This window comes from Rhineura floridana, chromosome 2, assembly GCF_030035675.1.
Source record: "Rhineura floridana isolate rRhiFlo1 chromosome 2, rRhiFlo1.hap2, whole genome shotgun sequence".
Classification (NCBI taxonomy): domain Eukaryota; kingdom Metazoa; phylum Chordata; class Lepidosauria; order Squamata; family Rhineuridae; genus Rhineura; species Rhineura floridana.
This window is the reverse complement of record NC_084481.1, coordinates 171,299,799-171,315,477: the sequence shown is the minus strand read 5'-3', so window position 1 is coordinate 171,315,477 and position 15,679 is coordinate 171,299,799. Positions and strand designations below refer to the sequence as shown.

At 40.4% G+C, this 15,679-nt stretch overlaps 1 protein-coding gene across 2 annotated transcripts in view; it reads left to right on the top strand.

Annotated features, from left to right (window-relative positions):
* The first annotated feature begins 1,713 nt into the window (after window positions 1–1,713).
* The window catches only part of BUB1B (BUB1 mitotic checkpoint serine/threonine kinase B), a 31,126-nt gene continuing 17,160 nt past the window's right edge, over window positions 1,714–15,679 (top strand). Inside the window, exons 1-12 of one of the 2 annotated variants that reach the window (XM_061611458.1) lie at window positions 1,714–1,905; window positions 2,373–2,588; window positions 4,026–4,085; window positions 4,181–4,325; window positions 5,040–5,236; window positions 5,340–5,518; window positions 5,607–5,806; window positions 10,025–10,119; window positions 13,431–13,657; window positions 14,502–14,614; window positions 14,768–14,907; window positions 15,116–15,165. In XM_061611458.1, the coding sequence (XP_061467442.1) occupies window positions 2,449–2,588; window positions 4,026–4,085; window positions 4,181–4,325; window positions 5,040–5,236; window positions 5,340–5,518; window positions 5,607–5,806; window positions 10,025–10,119; window positions 13,431–13,657; window positions 14,502–14,614; window positions 14,768–14,907; window positions 15,116–15,165 (1,546 nt within the window). In that variant the 5' untranslated portion in view covers window positions 1,714–1,905; window positions 2,373–2,448. Of the gene's footprint in view, window positions 1,924–2,372; window positions 2,589–4,025; window positions 4,086–4,180; window positions 4,326–5,039; window positions 5,237–5,339; window positions 5,519–5,606; window positions 5,807–10,024; window positions 10,120–13,430; window positions 13,658–14,501; window positions 14,615–14,767; window positions 14,908–15,115; window positions 15,166–15,679 lie in introns of both variants that reach the window. The other variant, XM_061611459.1, reaches the window with a different exon arrangement.

Sequence of the window (15,679 nt, the reverse complement as noted above, 5' to 3'; positions counted from 1 at the left end):
ATAGTTGTAATTGTGTTTTGGAATGCTTTCAACTGTTTTTATAGTATGTTTTTCCTTTTTTCCTGTTAAATTGTTTTGTTTAGGTTTGCCACCCTGGGCTCCTTCAGGAGGAAGGGAAGGATATAAATTAAAAAAAATAATGATTTGTATTAACAATTATTAAACACCTTAACCCATGTCCCCCTTTTCTTTTCTTTTTACTTTCCCCTTTTATTTATTTACAGGTTTTTGCTTATTTAATTATATTATTCAAAAATGATAACAGAAAAACTTGTTTTTAAAAAAATTGTATTCTCCCCCATCTAATCAACTGTACTCTGTGTGACTTGCTCCAAATATATATTGCTAAAACAAGTGTTCTTTTCTCTGGACCTGAGTTTGACCATGTGGATAGGCAGGAAAAGAAGGGAGATAAATCCCATACACACTTATCTGGGAGTAAACCCCATTGAACCCAATGGAGCTGACTTCTGAGTAGACCTATGTTGGATTGCTGCCCAAGGCTGCTTTCACACTGCACTTTATTCCATTAATCTGACGATTGCTTACCTGATAATTTGCTCATTGTATTTGACCTTTCACACAACATAACAGCTAGTTCCAGAAATCTAGTGGCTAATTTTCATGATACATAATAGCAGAAAAATCTATTAGGAAGCCTGGGAATCCAGAGGATTACAGGAGCTTTGCTCTAGCTGCAGCCATTCACGTCACAAGCATCCCAGCATGCCCTGTGTTCCCACCCTTTAGGAACGCACCCATTTTTTTTTACCTGATGAAAATTGTACTAGTATTCCAGCATAGGCATGGGTAGCAGCATTCCCTTTCTCCTTTTCCCCACACACCTGTGTCCAGACACTAACTCAAGCAGTGAATTATGGGGGAACTACAGTGTGCATGTGCATAATGGGTGAGGGATGAAAACGAGGCATTGCTAATTGAAGCAGCGTGAAAGACTTGTGTAAAATGCCAGTATATCGTCCAAAAAAGCCATGGTCCCTTAACAACAGGTACTGCAGTGTGAGTGGAATTGTAGAAATCGGAATAGAACCAGTACTATTTTAATCCATTAAACTGATAAATAAATAAATAAATACAATAAGCTCCATGTCTGAATGCAGTCCTAGTGTGGAGCCAGGAAATGCCTCTGCCTGTTCAGAATGCCTTTGTCACATTTGACAGGCTGCCCCCCCCAAAAAAACCTACTCTTCCTTCCTTCAAAATTCACTTTTTGCAGAACGCCTTTGGCACAGCTCCCTGGTTCCTCCCCCTGCTGAGGTTGAGCTTAACTGAAACAATCACATATTGCAGGGGAGTCGTTGGCCCTCCAGATGTTCTAAACTACAACTCTCATCAGCCCTAGCAAGCGTGGCAAATCATGATGGGAATTGTAGTTCAACACCATCTGGAGGACCAAAGGTTCCCCATATCTAACATATTTTATCCCTGGTAACATTAAGAGTAAAACAAAACTCTGTGTGAGAGTGATGCACCTGGTCCCAACGTTCCTGTGCCCAGCCACTCAGTCCCCGAAAAGAGAAAGCGAGGCAGGCTCTTGATTTGCGTGAGCGGCGCCGTCCACCAGCCCGGAATTCAGCACACTTACTGTTTCCACTTCCCCTCTGTTGGAGTTCAGGTGGTAAGGTCCGCGGGACAGGAAAAACTACCATTCCCATCATGCACAGGAGAACCCGTCATGCTTTGCATTTCCTTCAATCCAATCAGAGGCGGTCGCGTTAGGAGGCGGCCAATGAGGCCGAGCGAGCTCTCGGGGGTTAGTGGCGGTTAAAATTCGAACATGGATGGAAAAGAAACCTAGGCTGGGGAGCTTAGGGGTGGCGTTTAGATAACCAGCTCCTGACACTGAGCGAGAGCCTTTCAGAGTTGCACTCTATTTTCTCCTGGGTAAGGCCACGCAAGAGGGTGAGATTGGTGTTTGTTTGTCTGCTCTTGCTTTAGCGGTGTTGGTTCTTCAGCGGGAAGCCAAATGCCGATGATTCTCCGCTTTCTTCCTTTTTGTTTCTGGGTGGAACCCCGGGCTCCCAATTGTTTTAGTTCTGAGGTTAGTGTTCTACAGTAATAACAACTGCCTACTTGAACCAGCAGTAGGCCCTTGGGTTCCTTGAAGAGAAGTATAAGAATCTATAGTCTCCCTCCTTCCTTCACACTTTAGCTTGCCTTCAGTTGTGTCACAAAAATAGATAACAAAGCCCTGGCCTAGAGTCTTTATCCTGGAATAATTGTCTGTGTGAATATGCTGCCATGATGTTGCTGTTATGTGCTGGAAATGTATCAGTAAGCAGGCTGACCCGAATGTTTGTTTTTGTTCCATGCAAGCAACCCTAATGGTTTTTGTCTCTTCTCATCTCTAGCGTTTGTAATCCTGGAGTGACACAGCCAAGCTTTGCGGTCTTGTGAGCTGCAGAAAAGCATAAAAGGCAGTTTACTATGTCTCTGGATGGGAACGAGTGGGAGCTGAGCAAGGAGAATGTGCAGCCTCTGAGACAGGGGCGAGTGATGGCTACTTTGCAAGAAGTTCTGGCTCAGCAGGATGTTTCCACCCATCCAGCCATCCAGCAGCAAAAGCGGTGAGAGTATAGATACACTTGTGTGCGTGTGTATGTATATATATGTATTTATAGTATATACAGTAGGGCCCCACTCATGGCAGGTTACGTTCCGGACCCCTACTGAAAAGCGAAAACTGCTGAAAAGTGGAACTCATTTAATAGAAGGGCGTACAACGCCCAAAAACCGCCGTAAAAGCGGAACAAGCACCATATATGAGTGGGGCTTTAGTCTAATTGCATCTAGCTGAGACTGCCGTAAAGCGAAGTGCCGTAAAGCGGGGCCCTACTGTACATGTATAGTGTGGTTTTTTCTCTCTACTCACCCTTGAAGGTCCCTGCTTTTAAATGAAGGTCTATGGGAAGCTCCATGCTTTGTACAAATGCAATTTCTGAAGGTTTGATGATTCTTGCAGCAAAGATGTGAGGTACAGATAATATGCTTGCGTCCTTAAGCATCTGTGTGCGCATGTCTGAGAAGCATGACTGGAAAAAAGATCTTCCCTGACCTTTTTATGCAGATATGTAAGTGCATGCATATTGTTCATGTTCCAACATTTGCTGCAGATGTGAGGCTGCACTGGCAGCAGTTGTATTTGTATTTGCCATGGAGAGATGCCCTGAGAAAACAACTGGTTATCTTCTCTCTTTCTTCAAGGTTATCGGTGCAAGCTCAAATTTAATCCTAGAACAGGAGTATTTCAAAATGTTTATAACAGTTTGCAGATGGATAGTTGTGTTAGTCTGTTGGAGCAAAAAGGGGTCAGTCTTGTGGTACTTTAAGAACTAACCATTTTTATTATGGCATAGTTTTCATGGATTACAGCATACTTTACAGATGTATGTTGCCATTATAACACTGGTTATTCCTTAAGGTGTCACAAGACTGCTGGTTGTTCTTGTTTCAAAATATATGCTGACTTAAATAATATCTATATAAGCTAACTATAAGAAGTTGTCTTACATTCATTCAGATCATTGGTCCATTTAGCTCAGTGCTCTCTCCTCCAACTGATGTTGGCTTTCCAAGGTTTTGGGCATTCTGACTTTCTAGCCCTGCTGTCTGAGACCTTTTATTGAAGATGATGGAATCTTCTGTGTACAAAGTACATACATGCCTTACCACTAACATGAGGTCATTGTTACTTTCATTGTTATGCTTGAGCCTTGAAGTGAAATAAATAACTTTGCCAATTTGGCATCAGTCAATCAACCAGAATGAAGTCTGTTCTCCTCAGAATATTATTTTGAACAGGATAGCTACTACTATAGAATCCTATTACCCCCAGGAAAAAAAATTCCATAATGTGATATGTTGCCAGTCACATACTTTGTGGACAGTGAGAAAAAGTGGACTTAACTGAGGAAAAACCTCTAGCCCTAAGTTTTTAATTAGTCCTAGAAATAATTAGAAAATGTATTTTTCTAGCTACTAAGTGTTTGTGACTTTATTTTCAGGGAATTTGAATCTGAAATTCGCTTTTATTGTGGAGATGATCCACTTGATGTGTGGGACAGGTAAGCTTTATTTTTGTACATGAGAACATGGGCAATTCTTAGCCTCAAATATTGGTGACTTTTTCTTGTGCTTATAATTGTTTTGATATCCCTAGGTATATCAAATGGACAGAGCAAACCTTTCCTCAAGGTGGTAAAGAGAGCAACCTTTCTGTTGTCTTGGAGAGAGCTGTTAAAGCACTGAATGAACAGCAGAGATATTATCAAGACCCCCGCTACCTTAGCCTCTGGCTTAAATTTGTGAGTGACAGTGATATTGTTTGTATTTTCTTATGTTTTGTGTTCCAGCTCACTGAGCTCTAAGCCTTGCCAGATAGGCGATAATAGTTTGCCTTATGCTGTGATCATGAATAACCTGCACTTTTAATTGACAATATTGTTCTCTTACAGTGGTTATTGTACTTCATCATGAGTTTTCTCAGGGCAGTTCACACCTTCATTTTTCCATTAAATTTTCTCCATGTGAATTGCCTCTATTTATATGAGATAACTGTATTGTGCAGACTGGTAGTGCATAGATACATAATTTCTATGAGCAGCAATTTAATATGTGTGGAATGTAAGCAACAACAAAAAATTACTTTGGGCTAATGAATTAAATTTAAAACTGCTTCTCATATGTCTATGGGGAAAGCTTGTGTGTTGGGCACAGGTCAGACTGAGGACTGTTTCACTTCAGTATCTTGTTGCACATGCTTATCGCTTGAGCAGGAGTGAACAACTTAATGAATGCTTCTTTATCCCACATTGGAACTTCTCTGAGAACATGAGGGCTAGAACTGTTCCTCCCTCTCTCTCTTTTTTAAATAATGAAAACAGAGATTCTTGTGCTGCTTTTCATACCAGAAAAGAGCTACAGAGCTACATGTTGCTAAAGTCTGGAGTTGCTCTGAAAACCCCCTCAAACCTCCTTTTGATTATAGCAAAGCCTTAATTCTCTGTTGCATTTTGCAGGGAAGCTGTTGTAGTGAACCTTTGGACCTATATAGCTATCTGCATAGCCAGAAGATAGGCACATCACTGGCACAACTCTACATCACTTGGGCAGAGGAACTTGAGGAAAGAGGGAATTATAAGAAAGCTGACTTGATATTCCAGGATGGGCTACTATGCAAAGCTGCACCTTTGGATAAACTACTGTCGCATCACAGGTGAACTACCACAAAAGAGAATGGGTCTGTGGGAGTGCAGAAAGCAAATCAAACAATTGTCATGTAGTCTACATAGCAAAGATCTTGCTGCTTCTCTGTGTAGGCAGTTCCAGGCCCGTGTGTCTCGACAGATCTTGCAAGATCTAGATGAAGACCATGATGGAGAAGAGGAGCTGGGTGCTTTTGCTTCTGAACCCCAAAGAGCCACACTGGCAGAACTGAAGGGGAGAGGAAAGAAAATGGTGAAAGCGCCAGTCAGCCGTGTAGGAAATGCTGTGAAGCGTAAGTTGAGCTTGGCTATGTTGGAAACAAAATTAGTCTTGTATCTGAATGGTGAACACTTAATTTTAACCTTGATATGTTCTTCTAGTCCCAAGCCAAGGACAGAGACTCCAAAACTCATCTCAGCAAGCATCAAATCACCCAAGCTTTGCTGTTTTTGATGAAAACAAAGTTGTTGCTGCTCCTAGAGCTGAGCTTCCTGCACTTGTACCACAGCCGTGGGTTGCGCCTCCAGCAGTAAAAGCAAAGGAGAATGAATTGCAAGCAGGCCCTTGGAATATAGGCAGGGTAAGGAAAAATGGCAGATCTGTTTGATGCAGTTGGAACTTAATGGGTACCTATGTAGGAAGATCTTTCAAAAGTAGATGCTTGTTTTGAGTGTGGGGAGTTCACATTCCCAATAATGTGACTCTTAGGCTCAATCTTAAACTAAAGGTCTTTTTCCTTTGGCTGTTTCAGACACTTCAGAGCAAATACCTTGAATGAAGCTCTGAATATCTGCTGTTTTAATGACCTAGCAGTCAAATCTCTCTTGCGGCCCCTTTGCACACAGCAGCTTGCTAACATGTTGAATGCTTTTGATCAAATTGATCAAGTTTCCTGTCCGTTTCCAAGGGATTGAGTAACTAGCAGTAGAAGTTACAATAATGGGAGAAATACTTTAAGTAATGATTGCTCAATGAAGTGAAATTACTACTCTTCTCCTCTCACCCAATCCATTTTAAAGGTGCTGAAAAAAGCCAGACTGACCAGGGAAAATCCCTTTCTTCCAGCATTGTTGTTTCCTCGTTGTTGTTGTTATGTGCCTCCAAGTTGACTACGACTTATGGCAACCCTATGAATCAGTGACCTCCAAGAGCATCTGTCATGAACCACCCTGTTCAGATCTTGTAAGTTCAGGTCTGTGGCTTCCTTTATGGAATCAATCCATCTCTTGTTTGGCCTTCCCCTTTTTCTACTCACTTCTGTTTTTCCCAGCATTATTATCTTTTCTAACGAATCATGTCTTCTCATGATGTGTCCAAAGTATGATAACCTCAGTTTCATCATTTTAGCTTCTAATGATAGTTCTGGTTTAATTTGTTCTAACCGCAGAAACAAACGGGAACAGCACCAAACAAAGGGCAGGAAAGAGACAAGCTCTGGTGCTAGATGAAATTTATTGTGAGCTCGATGCGTTTCGGAGCATTTCCTTCTTCAGGAGCTACAAACATTAAAACAGACTAAAATCAATATAGTGGAGACAACACTGTGGTCTTAAACATGATATTTTAGAGACCACACTCCATATGACTCATTTTACAAACATTTAGAAGACATAATAAAAAAAATTTAAAATGTTGTCATTATGTTTTATCCTTAAACTTTGACATAATACTGACACCTTAAAAGACTGTACTGTGTGACTCAAAAGGGACTGAATCTTGTGCTAGGCGTGGCAAAACAGCTTCAGCATAACACTCTCGACCCCTCCCTAGGAAAACAGAAGGGGAGTGGCCCTGTACTGACCTGTGAAGATCTGTTTTTCTATTTACTCTGTCAGGCAATGCACATTCTCTGAACAGTGGGCCCCTAGCACCAGAGCTTGTCTCTCTTTCCTGCCCTTAATTTGTTCTAACACCCGATTATTTGTCTTTTTTGCAGTCCATGGTACCTGCAAAGCTCTCCTCCAACATCACATTTCAAATGAGTTGATTTTTCTCTTATCCGCTTTTTTCACTGTCCAGCTTTCATATCCATACATAGAGATTGGAAATACCATGGTCTGAATGATTCTGACTTCAGTGTCCAGTGATGCATCTTTACATTTGAGGACCTTTTCTAGTTCTCTCACAGCTGCCTTCCCTAGTCCTAGCCTTCTTCTGATTTCTTGACTATTATCTCCATTTTCATTAATGACTGTGCCAAGGTATTGATAATCCTTGACAAGTTCAATGTCCTCATTGTCAACTCTAAAGTTGCATGAATCTTCTGTTGTCATTACTTTAGTCTTTTTGACATTCAGCTGTAGTCCTGCTTTTGTGCTTTCCTCTTGAACTTTCATCAGCATTTGTTTCAAATCATTACTAGCTTCTGCTAGTAGTATAGTATTGTCTGCATATCTTAAATTATTGATATTTCTCCCTCCAATTTTCACACCTCCTTCATCTTGGTCCAATCCTGATTTCTGTATGATATGTTCTGCATATAGATTAAATAGGGTGATAAAATACACCCCTGTCTCACACCCTTTCCAATGGGGAACCAATCAGTTTTTCCATATTCTGTCCTTACAGTAGCCTCTTGTCCAGAGTATAGATTTCACATCAGGACAATTAGATGCTGTGGCACCCCCATTTCTTTTAAAGTATTCCATAGTTTTTCATGATCTACACAGTCAGAGGCTTTGCTGTAATCTATGAAGCACAGGATGATTTTCTTTTGAAATTCCTTGGTCCGTTCCATTATCCAACATATGTTTGTGATATGATCTCTAGTACCTCTTCCCTTTCTAAATCCAGCTTGGATATCTGGCATTTCTCGCTCTGTATATGGTAAGCACCTTTGTTGTAGCATCTTGAGCATTACTTTACTTGCATGGGATATTAAGGCAATAGTTTGATAATTACTGCATTCCCTGGGATCCCCTTTCTTTGGAATTGGAATGTATATTGAACGCTTCCAGTCTGTGGGCCATTGTTTAGTTTTCCATATTTCTTGACAGATTTTTGTCAAAATTTGGACAGATTCAGTCTCAGTAGCTTGTAGCAACTCTATTGGTATGCCATCTATTCCTGGCGATTTGTTTCTTCCAAGTATTTTAAGAGCTGCTTTCCCCTTGCATTCTAAAATTTTGGTTCTTCATCATACGGTTCCTCCATGAATGAATCTATCATCCGGGCATCTCTTTTATAAAGTTCTTCAGTGTATTGCTTCCATCTTCCTTTTATTTCATCTCAGTCAGTCAGTGTGTTCCCCTGTTGATTATTCAACATCCCTACTCTTGGTTTAAATTTGCCTTCCATTTCTCTAATCTTTTGGAATAGGGCTCTTCTACACTTTTTGTTGTCCTCTTCTATTTCTATACAGTAACTATTGTAATAGTTCTCTTTGTCCCTACGTACTAGTCGCTGTATTGTTGCATTTAGGGTTCTGACGGTGTTTCTATCTCCTTTTGCTTTTGCTTTCCTTCTCTCTTTAACCATTTGAAGAGTTTCTTCAGTCGTCCTTACTCTCTCCATATTTTAGATTTTAGAATTGGAGTATCTTCGGTTAACTTTATTGATATAGACCAAAGAGTAGGAACTTACCTGAATGTGGGCTGAACTGTGTTGGGCTGAACTGTGTTATGGAATTAATTGAAACTCTACACTATTAAATGGCAGTATTGCTTGGGATCATTATTTAAATAAAAAAAAACCTTTCTGCCTAGCAACAGGACGCCAGGATTCAATTAAACAATAATAAATAAACAAGTTTGAGTGTTAATGGCAGTGGTGACTTGAAAAAATCCTGTACTCCAGCTGCTTCTCTTGAGGGGTTCTGCAGTAACCACATGGGGAAATAATCTCTCCAAGATGATTTTGTCGCTGGACCATTGGGCAACTGGATACAATGCAGCTCTTCGTTCTCCCTTCCAGGAGTGGAGGAGTGATAATGATTTGCTTCCCAGGCCTTAATATTAACTCTTGATGCTCCAACTGTTGCCGTTTCAGTTTCCTTCATGGCCACAGGGAAAATAGCACCTCCAGACAGATGACCTGAAAGGAGCCAGACAGCATCAGACATTTTATCCCTGGGGTGGGATACCTTCTCCTGGGCTTCAAGAATAGTCTACAGGTTCTCCATTCTCCAGGCCTTAAATTGAATATCTAAACTCTTTCCAAAATGCATTGTCATTCATTCTTGGGCAAGAAGGGTGCGCTGTGTATTGTTTTGCATGAGGAGAAATGTGGTGCAAAGGAATTTGTTATATAGAAGACAAGACTAAGGTATACTTTGTTGTTAGGGCCAAAAGGCTGAGAAGGTATGGCCTTAATTTCAGAGTAGTAGGTTCTACACTGATACTGAAAACCTTGTACTTGGCTTTAATTTTTCCTGCTATAATTAACCCATAAGAAGAAATTTCACTCTCCAGTGATGTTGCTTCCTTGGTCTTGTATTTAAGTGCTCTTATTTATTTAATTATTCTATTTCTATGCCGCCTTTTGGCCAAAAGGCCCTCAAGGCGGCTCACAAAAAAAATAAGAAAAATAAACAGAAATACAAAATACACATCAGAAAAGAATACAGTGCACAAAAATTTAAATAACAAAATATTAACAGTGTTAAAAAAACAAGGTTCTTTACAGGCCTGGAGATAATCTGTCCTTAAAATGTAGGACAGAAATTAAGAAGTATTAAGAAATACTAGCAGGGCTGGTGTGGTGTACCTTTATATAAGGGGCTGTTCTGATGGACATATCTAAAAATCCAATAGGGCACACAGGTGTGATATGTTAAGATACTGATGCTGTTTTCTTTTAGCATCCTCGGAGCAATTTGGATTCTGGTACGGTGACTCCTGCTTTTGTCCCCAGTTTTACTCCATATGTTGAAGAGTCTGCACAGCAACAAACCATGTAAGTTTTCTTCCTAGTTAAATAATTGGGGAGGGAAAGGATGCAGAACCCCCAAAACTCTGCTATGGCTGTAGATACTGAAGTTGTTTTCTCTTTATAAAACATCTGTGCCTGTGGGCCCTCTTACTACTAATTCAACGTATTTAAAGTAATCAATAAGGGAAATTGTATGAATTTTTTTTCCTCTTTGTGTAATAACTTAAAATCCCAAGGTGCTATTGTGATGTTCCTATATTAATGTATATATGGTAAGTGTTGGTTGTTTAGAAGATATATGGTAAGTAGTGAAAGAGGAGGGGGAGTGAATGGGCAGTAGAATGCTAGATGATTGGCTGAGTGTTTAAAATGGCTGAACGTATAAAAGGAAGAGTGAGAGTGGAATCAGGGGGGGAGAAGAGAACTGAGTGGGTTGCTTGGTGGGGTTTAGAGAGTTGTTTGACAGGAGAGAGTGGAGAAGGAGGGAGGTGGAGTTCAGATTAGTATTGAGTAAAACCATATGCTTATGTGCTTTAAGAAGAAATCTTGTTAATCTTGTTAGCTTTGTTATCTTTAATAAATACTTAATTTGGTTTACCAAAGGCCTGATCCTTGGCTGGGGTTTCACAGACCAGAAGGGAGGGTAAGGTAATGACCAAGGCTGAAGGGGAACTGTAACAAATGGTGGCAGCGGTGAAGAGAATAACAATACCAGTATTCAGAGTCTCTGGGAATACTAGTATTAGGACGTGACTGGTGGTTGCCTAGCAGGGGGATCTGTTGAGATCTGTGCTAGAGCGGGGAGAGAAACCATAAGAGAGGACAGTCCGGACTGGTGGAGACCCTGGTGGTGCCTAGTGACAGGCAGTAACCACGAGAAGGTAGGAACCTGACAGGGAGAGCCAGGGAAGGACGCCTCACAGCTATCCACTCCTAGATCAAGAAAGAAATGCCACAGTCTATTACTAATGAAGCTTTTTCTTACAGTATAAGAGTGAAAAAAATATGGGGCAACATAATTTTTGCCAATTAATAATTAGGATTAAAACATCAAATAATAGTCAGTAAGTGAAGCAATTATTTATCTAAACTGAAAATTCAAATGTTGTAACCAGCTCCTTTAGTACATATTGAACTGTATATGGCATTCTTTCTATGTCTTTCAATAGTGCAATTTGGCTCATGTTGCAAGGTTATCAGTGTAAGAATCTATGCAGAAACTATTTCAGAATATATTTATTTTATAAGCATTTCTAAACCATTTAATATTTAAAATATCTTAAACAAATACAACATAAAAACAATAAAATAGTATCCGAAAAACAAATTCAGAGAGCCAGTGTGGTGTAGTGGTTAAGGTGTTGGACTACAACCTGGGAGACCAGGGCTCGAATCCTCACATAGCCATGAAGCTCACTGGGTGACCTTGGGCCAGTCACTGCCTCTCAGCCTCATGAAAGCCCAATTCATAGGGTCGCTGTACGTCAGAATCGACTTGAAGGCAGTAAATACACATTTTAAAAACAAATTCAATAATTTTGTTATGTGCTTCCAAGTCGATCATGACTTATGCCGACCCTGTGAATCAGCGACCTCCAATAGCAGCTGTTGTGAACCACCCTGTTCAGATCTTGTAAGTTCAGGTCTGTGCCTTCCTTTATGGAATCAATCCATCTCTTCTTTGGCCTTCCTCTTTTTCTATTCCCTTCTGTTTTTCCCAGCATTATTGACTTTTCTGTGAATCATGTCTTTTCATTATGTGTCCAAAGTATGATAACCTCAGTTTCATCATTTTAGCTTCTAGTGATAGTTCTGATTTAATTTATTCTAGCACCCAATTATTTGTCTTCTTTGCAGTCCATGGTATGTGCAAAGCTCTCCTCCAACACCACATTTCAAATGAGTTGATTTTTCTCTTATTCTCTTTTTTCACTGTCCAGCTTTCACATCCATACATAGAGAGCGGGAATACCATGGTCTGAATGACCCTGACTTTGGTGTTCAGTGATACATCTTAGCATTTGAGGACCTTTTCTAGTTCTCTCATAGCTGCTCTCCCCAGTCCTACCCTTCTTCTGATTTCTTGACTATTGTCTCCATTTTGGTTAATGACTATGCCAAAGTATTGATAATCCTTGACAAGTTCAATGTCTTCATTGTCGACTTTAAAGTTATATAAGTCTTCTGTTATTACTTTAGTCTTTTTGATGTTCGGTTGTAGTCCTGCTTTTGCGCTTTCCTCTTTCACTTTCATCAGCATTTGTTTCAAATCATTACTGGTTTCTGTTAGTATGGTAGTGTCTGCATATCTTAAATTCAGTAATAACGGGGTCCGATCTTAAGGGGTCAGAGGATGTCTGGACAAAAATATGTTTTCACAAGATGTCTGAAGCAACTGATGGATGATTATTCATGTACGGCAGAGTGAATGATATTCCAAAACACAGGGAGTGGCAGAAAATTACCTGTTTCTGGATCACTGCCATATGTTTGGTAGAGTGCGGTGCTATGAGTAAAATTTCCCCATATGATCTAAGTGATCTTAAAGGTCTATAAACGGGCAGGAGATCTTCCGGGTAATCTGGTCCTGAGTTGTTCAGGACTCTTATACTGTGTGTTACTAACAAGACCTTGAACATGGCTCAGTAGATAATTGGCAGCCGCTGCAGTTTCTTCAGCACTGGTGTTATCTGCACGTGTCAAGATGTGCCACACAATCCGGTCACAGCATTGTTCCTCAGCTGCAGGTTCCTGACTGGGTTCAAGAAAAGCCCCACTTAAGTGTGTTATGTTAGTCCAATTGTGGGGTATCAACACATGAATCATGGTGGCTAAGCTATCCCTTTCCAGGAAAGGATGTAGTTGGTGATAGCTGCTCCTTGTCCCTGGAAGTTACCTTGACTTCCAGTGTCAAAGACGGATCTAGGAGCTCCCCAACGAAGTTCGCATTGCTCACTGGGGTCTAGGACTGTTGGACCTGGGAATTGCTCAGTCACAGAATCTTCATCTCTCCAGGATTCAGTTTTAATTTGTTGGCCCCTTTCCAGCCCACCACTGCATCCAGACAGTGGATCAAAACAGTCACAGCCTCTCCTGATTCAGATGTGACAGAGAAATAGAGCTGGGTGGTGTTAGGTAACCTTCCAGTGATCTTTGTGGGGTTTTTTGTTTGCCAATAACAAAACTAGCAGTTTTAAATACAAAAATCTAGCCCCTGTTTACTTGTTCCATTGCATATTCATGTGCCCTTTTCCAATGGTAAATGGCTCTTCATAATAGCTTGCTCATCTGTACTCGGTCCTATCCTCACTCTTGCTCCATCCTTGTCTCCTCAGGACTCCTTGTAAAATAGAGTCTAGCATAAACTCTGTACTAAGTGCTCGCAAGCCTGGAAAGGAGGAGGATCCCTTGCATCGTGTGCAAAGCCATCAGCAGGATGGTCAGGAAAAGAAAGAACAGCCAATGTATTGTAAAGAGAAAGTGTATGCTGGAGTGGAAGAGTTTTCCTTGGAGGAGATCAGAGCTGAAACCTACAGAAAGAAAGCAAAAAAGAGAAGAGAAGGTATGTATTAGAAATGGATAGGCAAAAATAGAGAAATTCTCCAGTATTGTTGGGCAATAACACTGTTAGTGTTAGAAAAGTTTTAGGAGAGAATTACCACAACCAATGTCAAGTTGGTTTAAAAATTTGTTGTAAAGCACTTATAATGCTACAAGTTGAGCAAATGTTATGATTTCATTATAAAATGGCCTACTTCAAAGAATTCTGTCTCTATAGAGGATTTTTCTAAGCCAGGCAGAGCATGCTGCAACTTTTTGCATCTTTGCTTGTAAGCCTTCTGCGTACGTGGCAAGGTTTGCCTTGCTCTGCCTTGGGGCCATCTTGTTTTCTAAACAAAAAATAGATAGGAGGCCAGGTGTTTGAGGAAGAACAGAGAGAGTGTTTTTCCCTGCCCTTTAATCTAGAATGATCTTCTAGAGTGCACATGCTTTATAGTACTGATTTGTTCAACAAAACAACCCTAGTATGTTTAAGATCATTATAATAATTAGTTGACTTGGCTTTGCTTCAAGATGGAACTATACCTGGGGTTGAGCTGTCACTGGAAAATGGCAGACTTGAGTGGAATTCCCCTCTCCCCTCTATATGATGAAGTTAAATTTACTTTGGCACAATCCTGAGCAATTCGAACTGAACTGCGTTTTGCAGATGGGGGGATGGCTTGACATGGGACTACCATGCTTTTTTGCGTTGCAGCATTGTGTTTCTGGAGTATAGTCTCCTTCCCAACCCAAGTCTGAAACTGGACAATCTAGGAAGAGAGTTGGGCTTATGCCTGATCATTCTAGCTATATTTCTGTTGTGAGGAATGTATGGTGACATATTGACTTCTCTTTTCATATAGAAGAACTACAGACCATAGCACAGAAAAAAGCTGAGTTACAGAGGAAAATTGAGGAGATGGAGAAGATAGTGAGAGAGCAGCAAGAAAACGATAAGCAGAGATCATGTGCACAGGTAATATCCCATCTTGATTTCAAATATGTACTACAAGCAAGTAACCTAATGATGATTGTATAACTTATGTGCTCGGAAATAGCCCTTCTAATGGATATGGAATGGAGTTTGAAATATGGTTTGTGATTGGTTTGCACTCTCCAAATGTTACAGCAAGAAGAGGAGCAGGAACCTGTCCGTGTGCCTTCTGACACAGCAGAGGCTCTCAAGCCTTCTTTAACTGAAAGACAACTCTCTCTGACAGATAATGAAGCATTTGAAGGACATTGTTCAGACTGTTTTTCCTTGAAAAGGTATTGTGGATGTTGGCTTTGGAAAAAAGCAAATGTTTTTTGAAATGATGTTGCCAATTTCTGTGCTGAAAACTGGACAGTTGAATGAAAAAATACTGTATTCGCTGTTCTACATCAGAAGACTTTTCAGAATGGGGAGGGATGGCTTACTATATTGTCTGTTCTCTGGTGATCTGTATTTAAAGAGAATCCAATGCTTTGTTTATAGCAATCTTGAACTGGATGAAAATGTTCAACACAAGAAGTCAAGCTCTAGTGGTAAGTTCAGTTTGTGTGCTTCTGCTTGAGAGAAATTTCTTAAGGACTCTTTCTGATAAATCTAAGTCCAGCCAAAGACAGTTAGAAGCATTGTTGCAGGGGCATTGCTAGTTCTTGAGGACACTTTTACCCATCTATCACATGAGGGAAATGAATATATTTACCCTGGATGGCCCCATTAAAGAGCCCTTTGACCTCTGGAGTTTACTGGCCTATCCAACTCTCTGTGCTGGGTAGTGTTGTAAGACAATGATGCGTAGGATGAATAGCAAGACCTCCAGGTTAAACCAAAACAAAGTTTAATTTTTGTGAAGCTGCAATTTTAAAAGTTGGCATGGCCATTTTCAGGGGGAAAATCTTAATTATAAAACAGTTAACCATAAGAGCAAATAAAATAAACTGGGAAAATGCTTTCAGCTATGCCTAGGCTAGATGGTTTCCGTATCTAAGCCAATATTTAGCAATAAAGCATCTTGCAGCCTTATTGGTGTTCAGCTTCTTCTGTTTGGAGTAG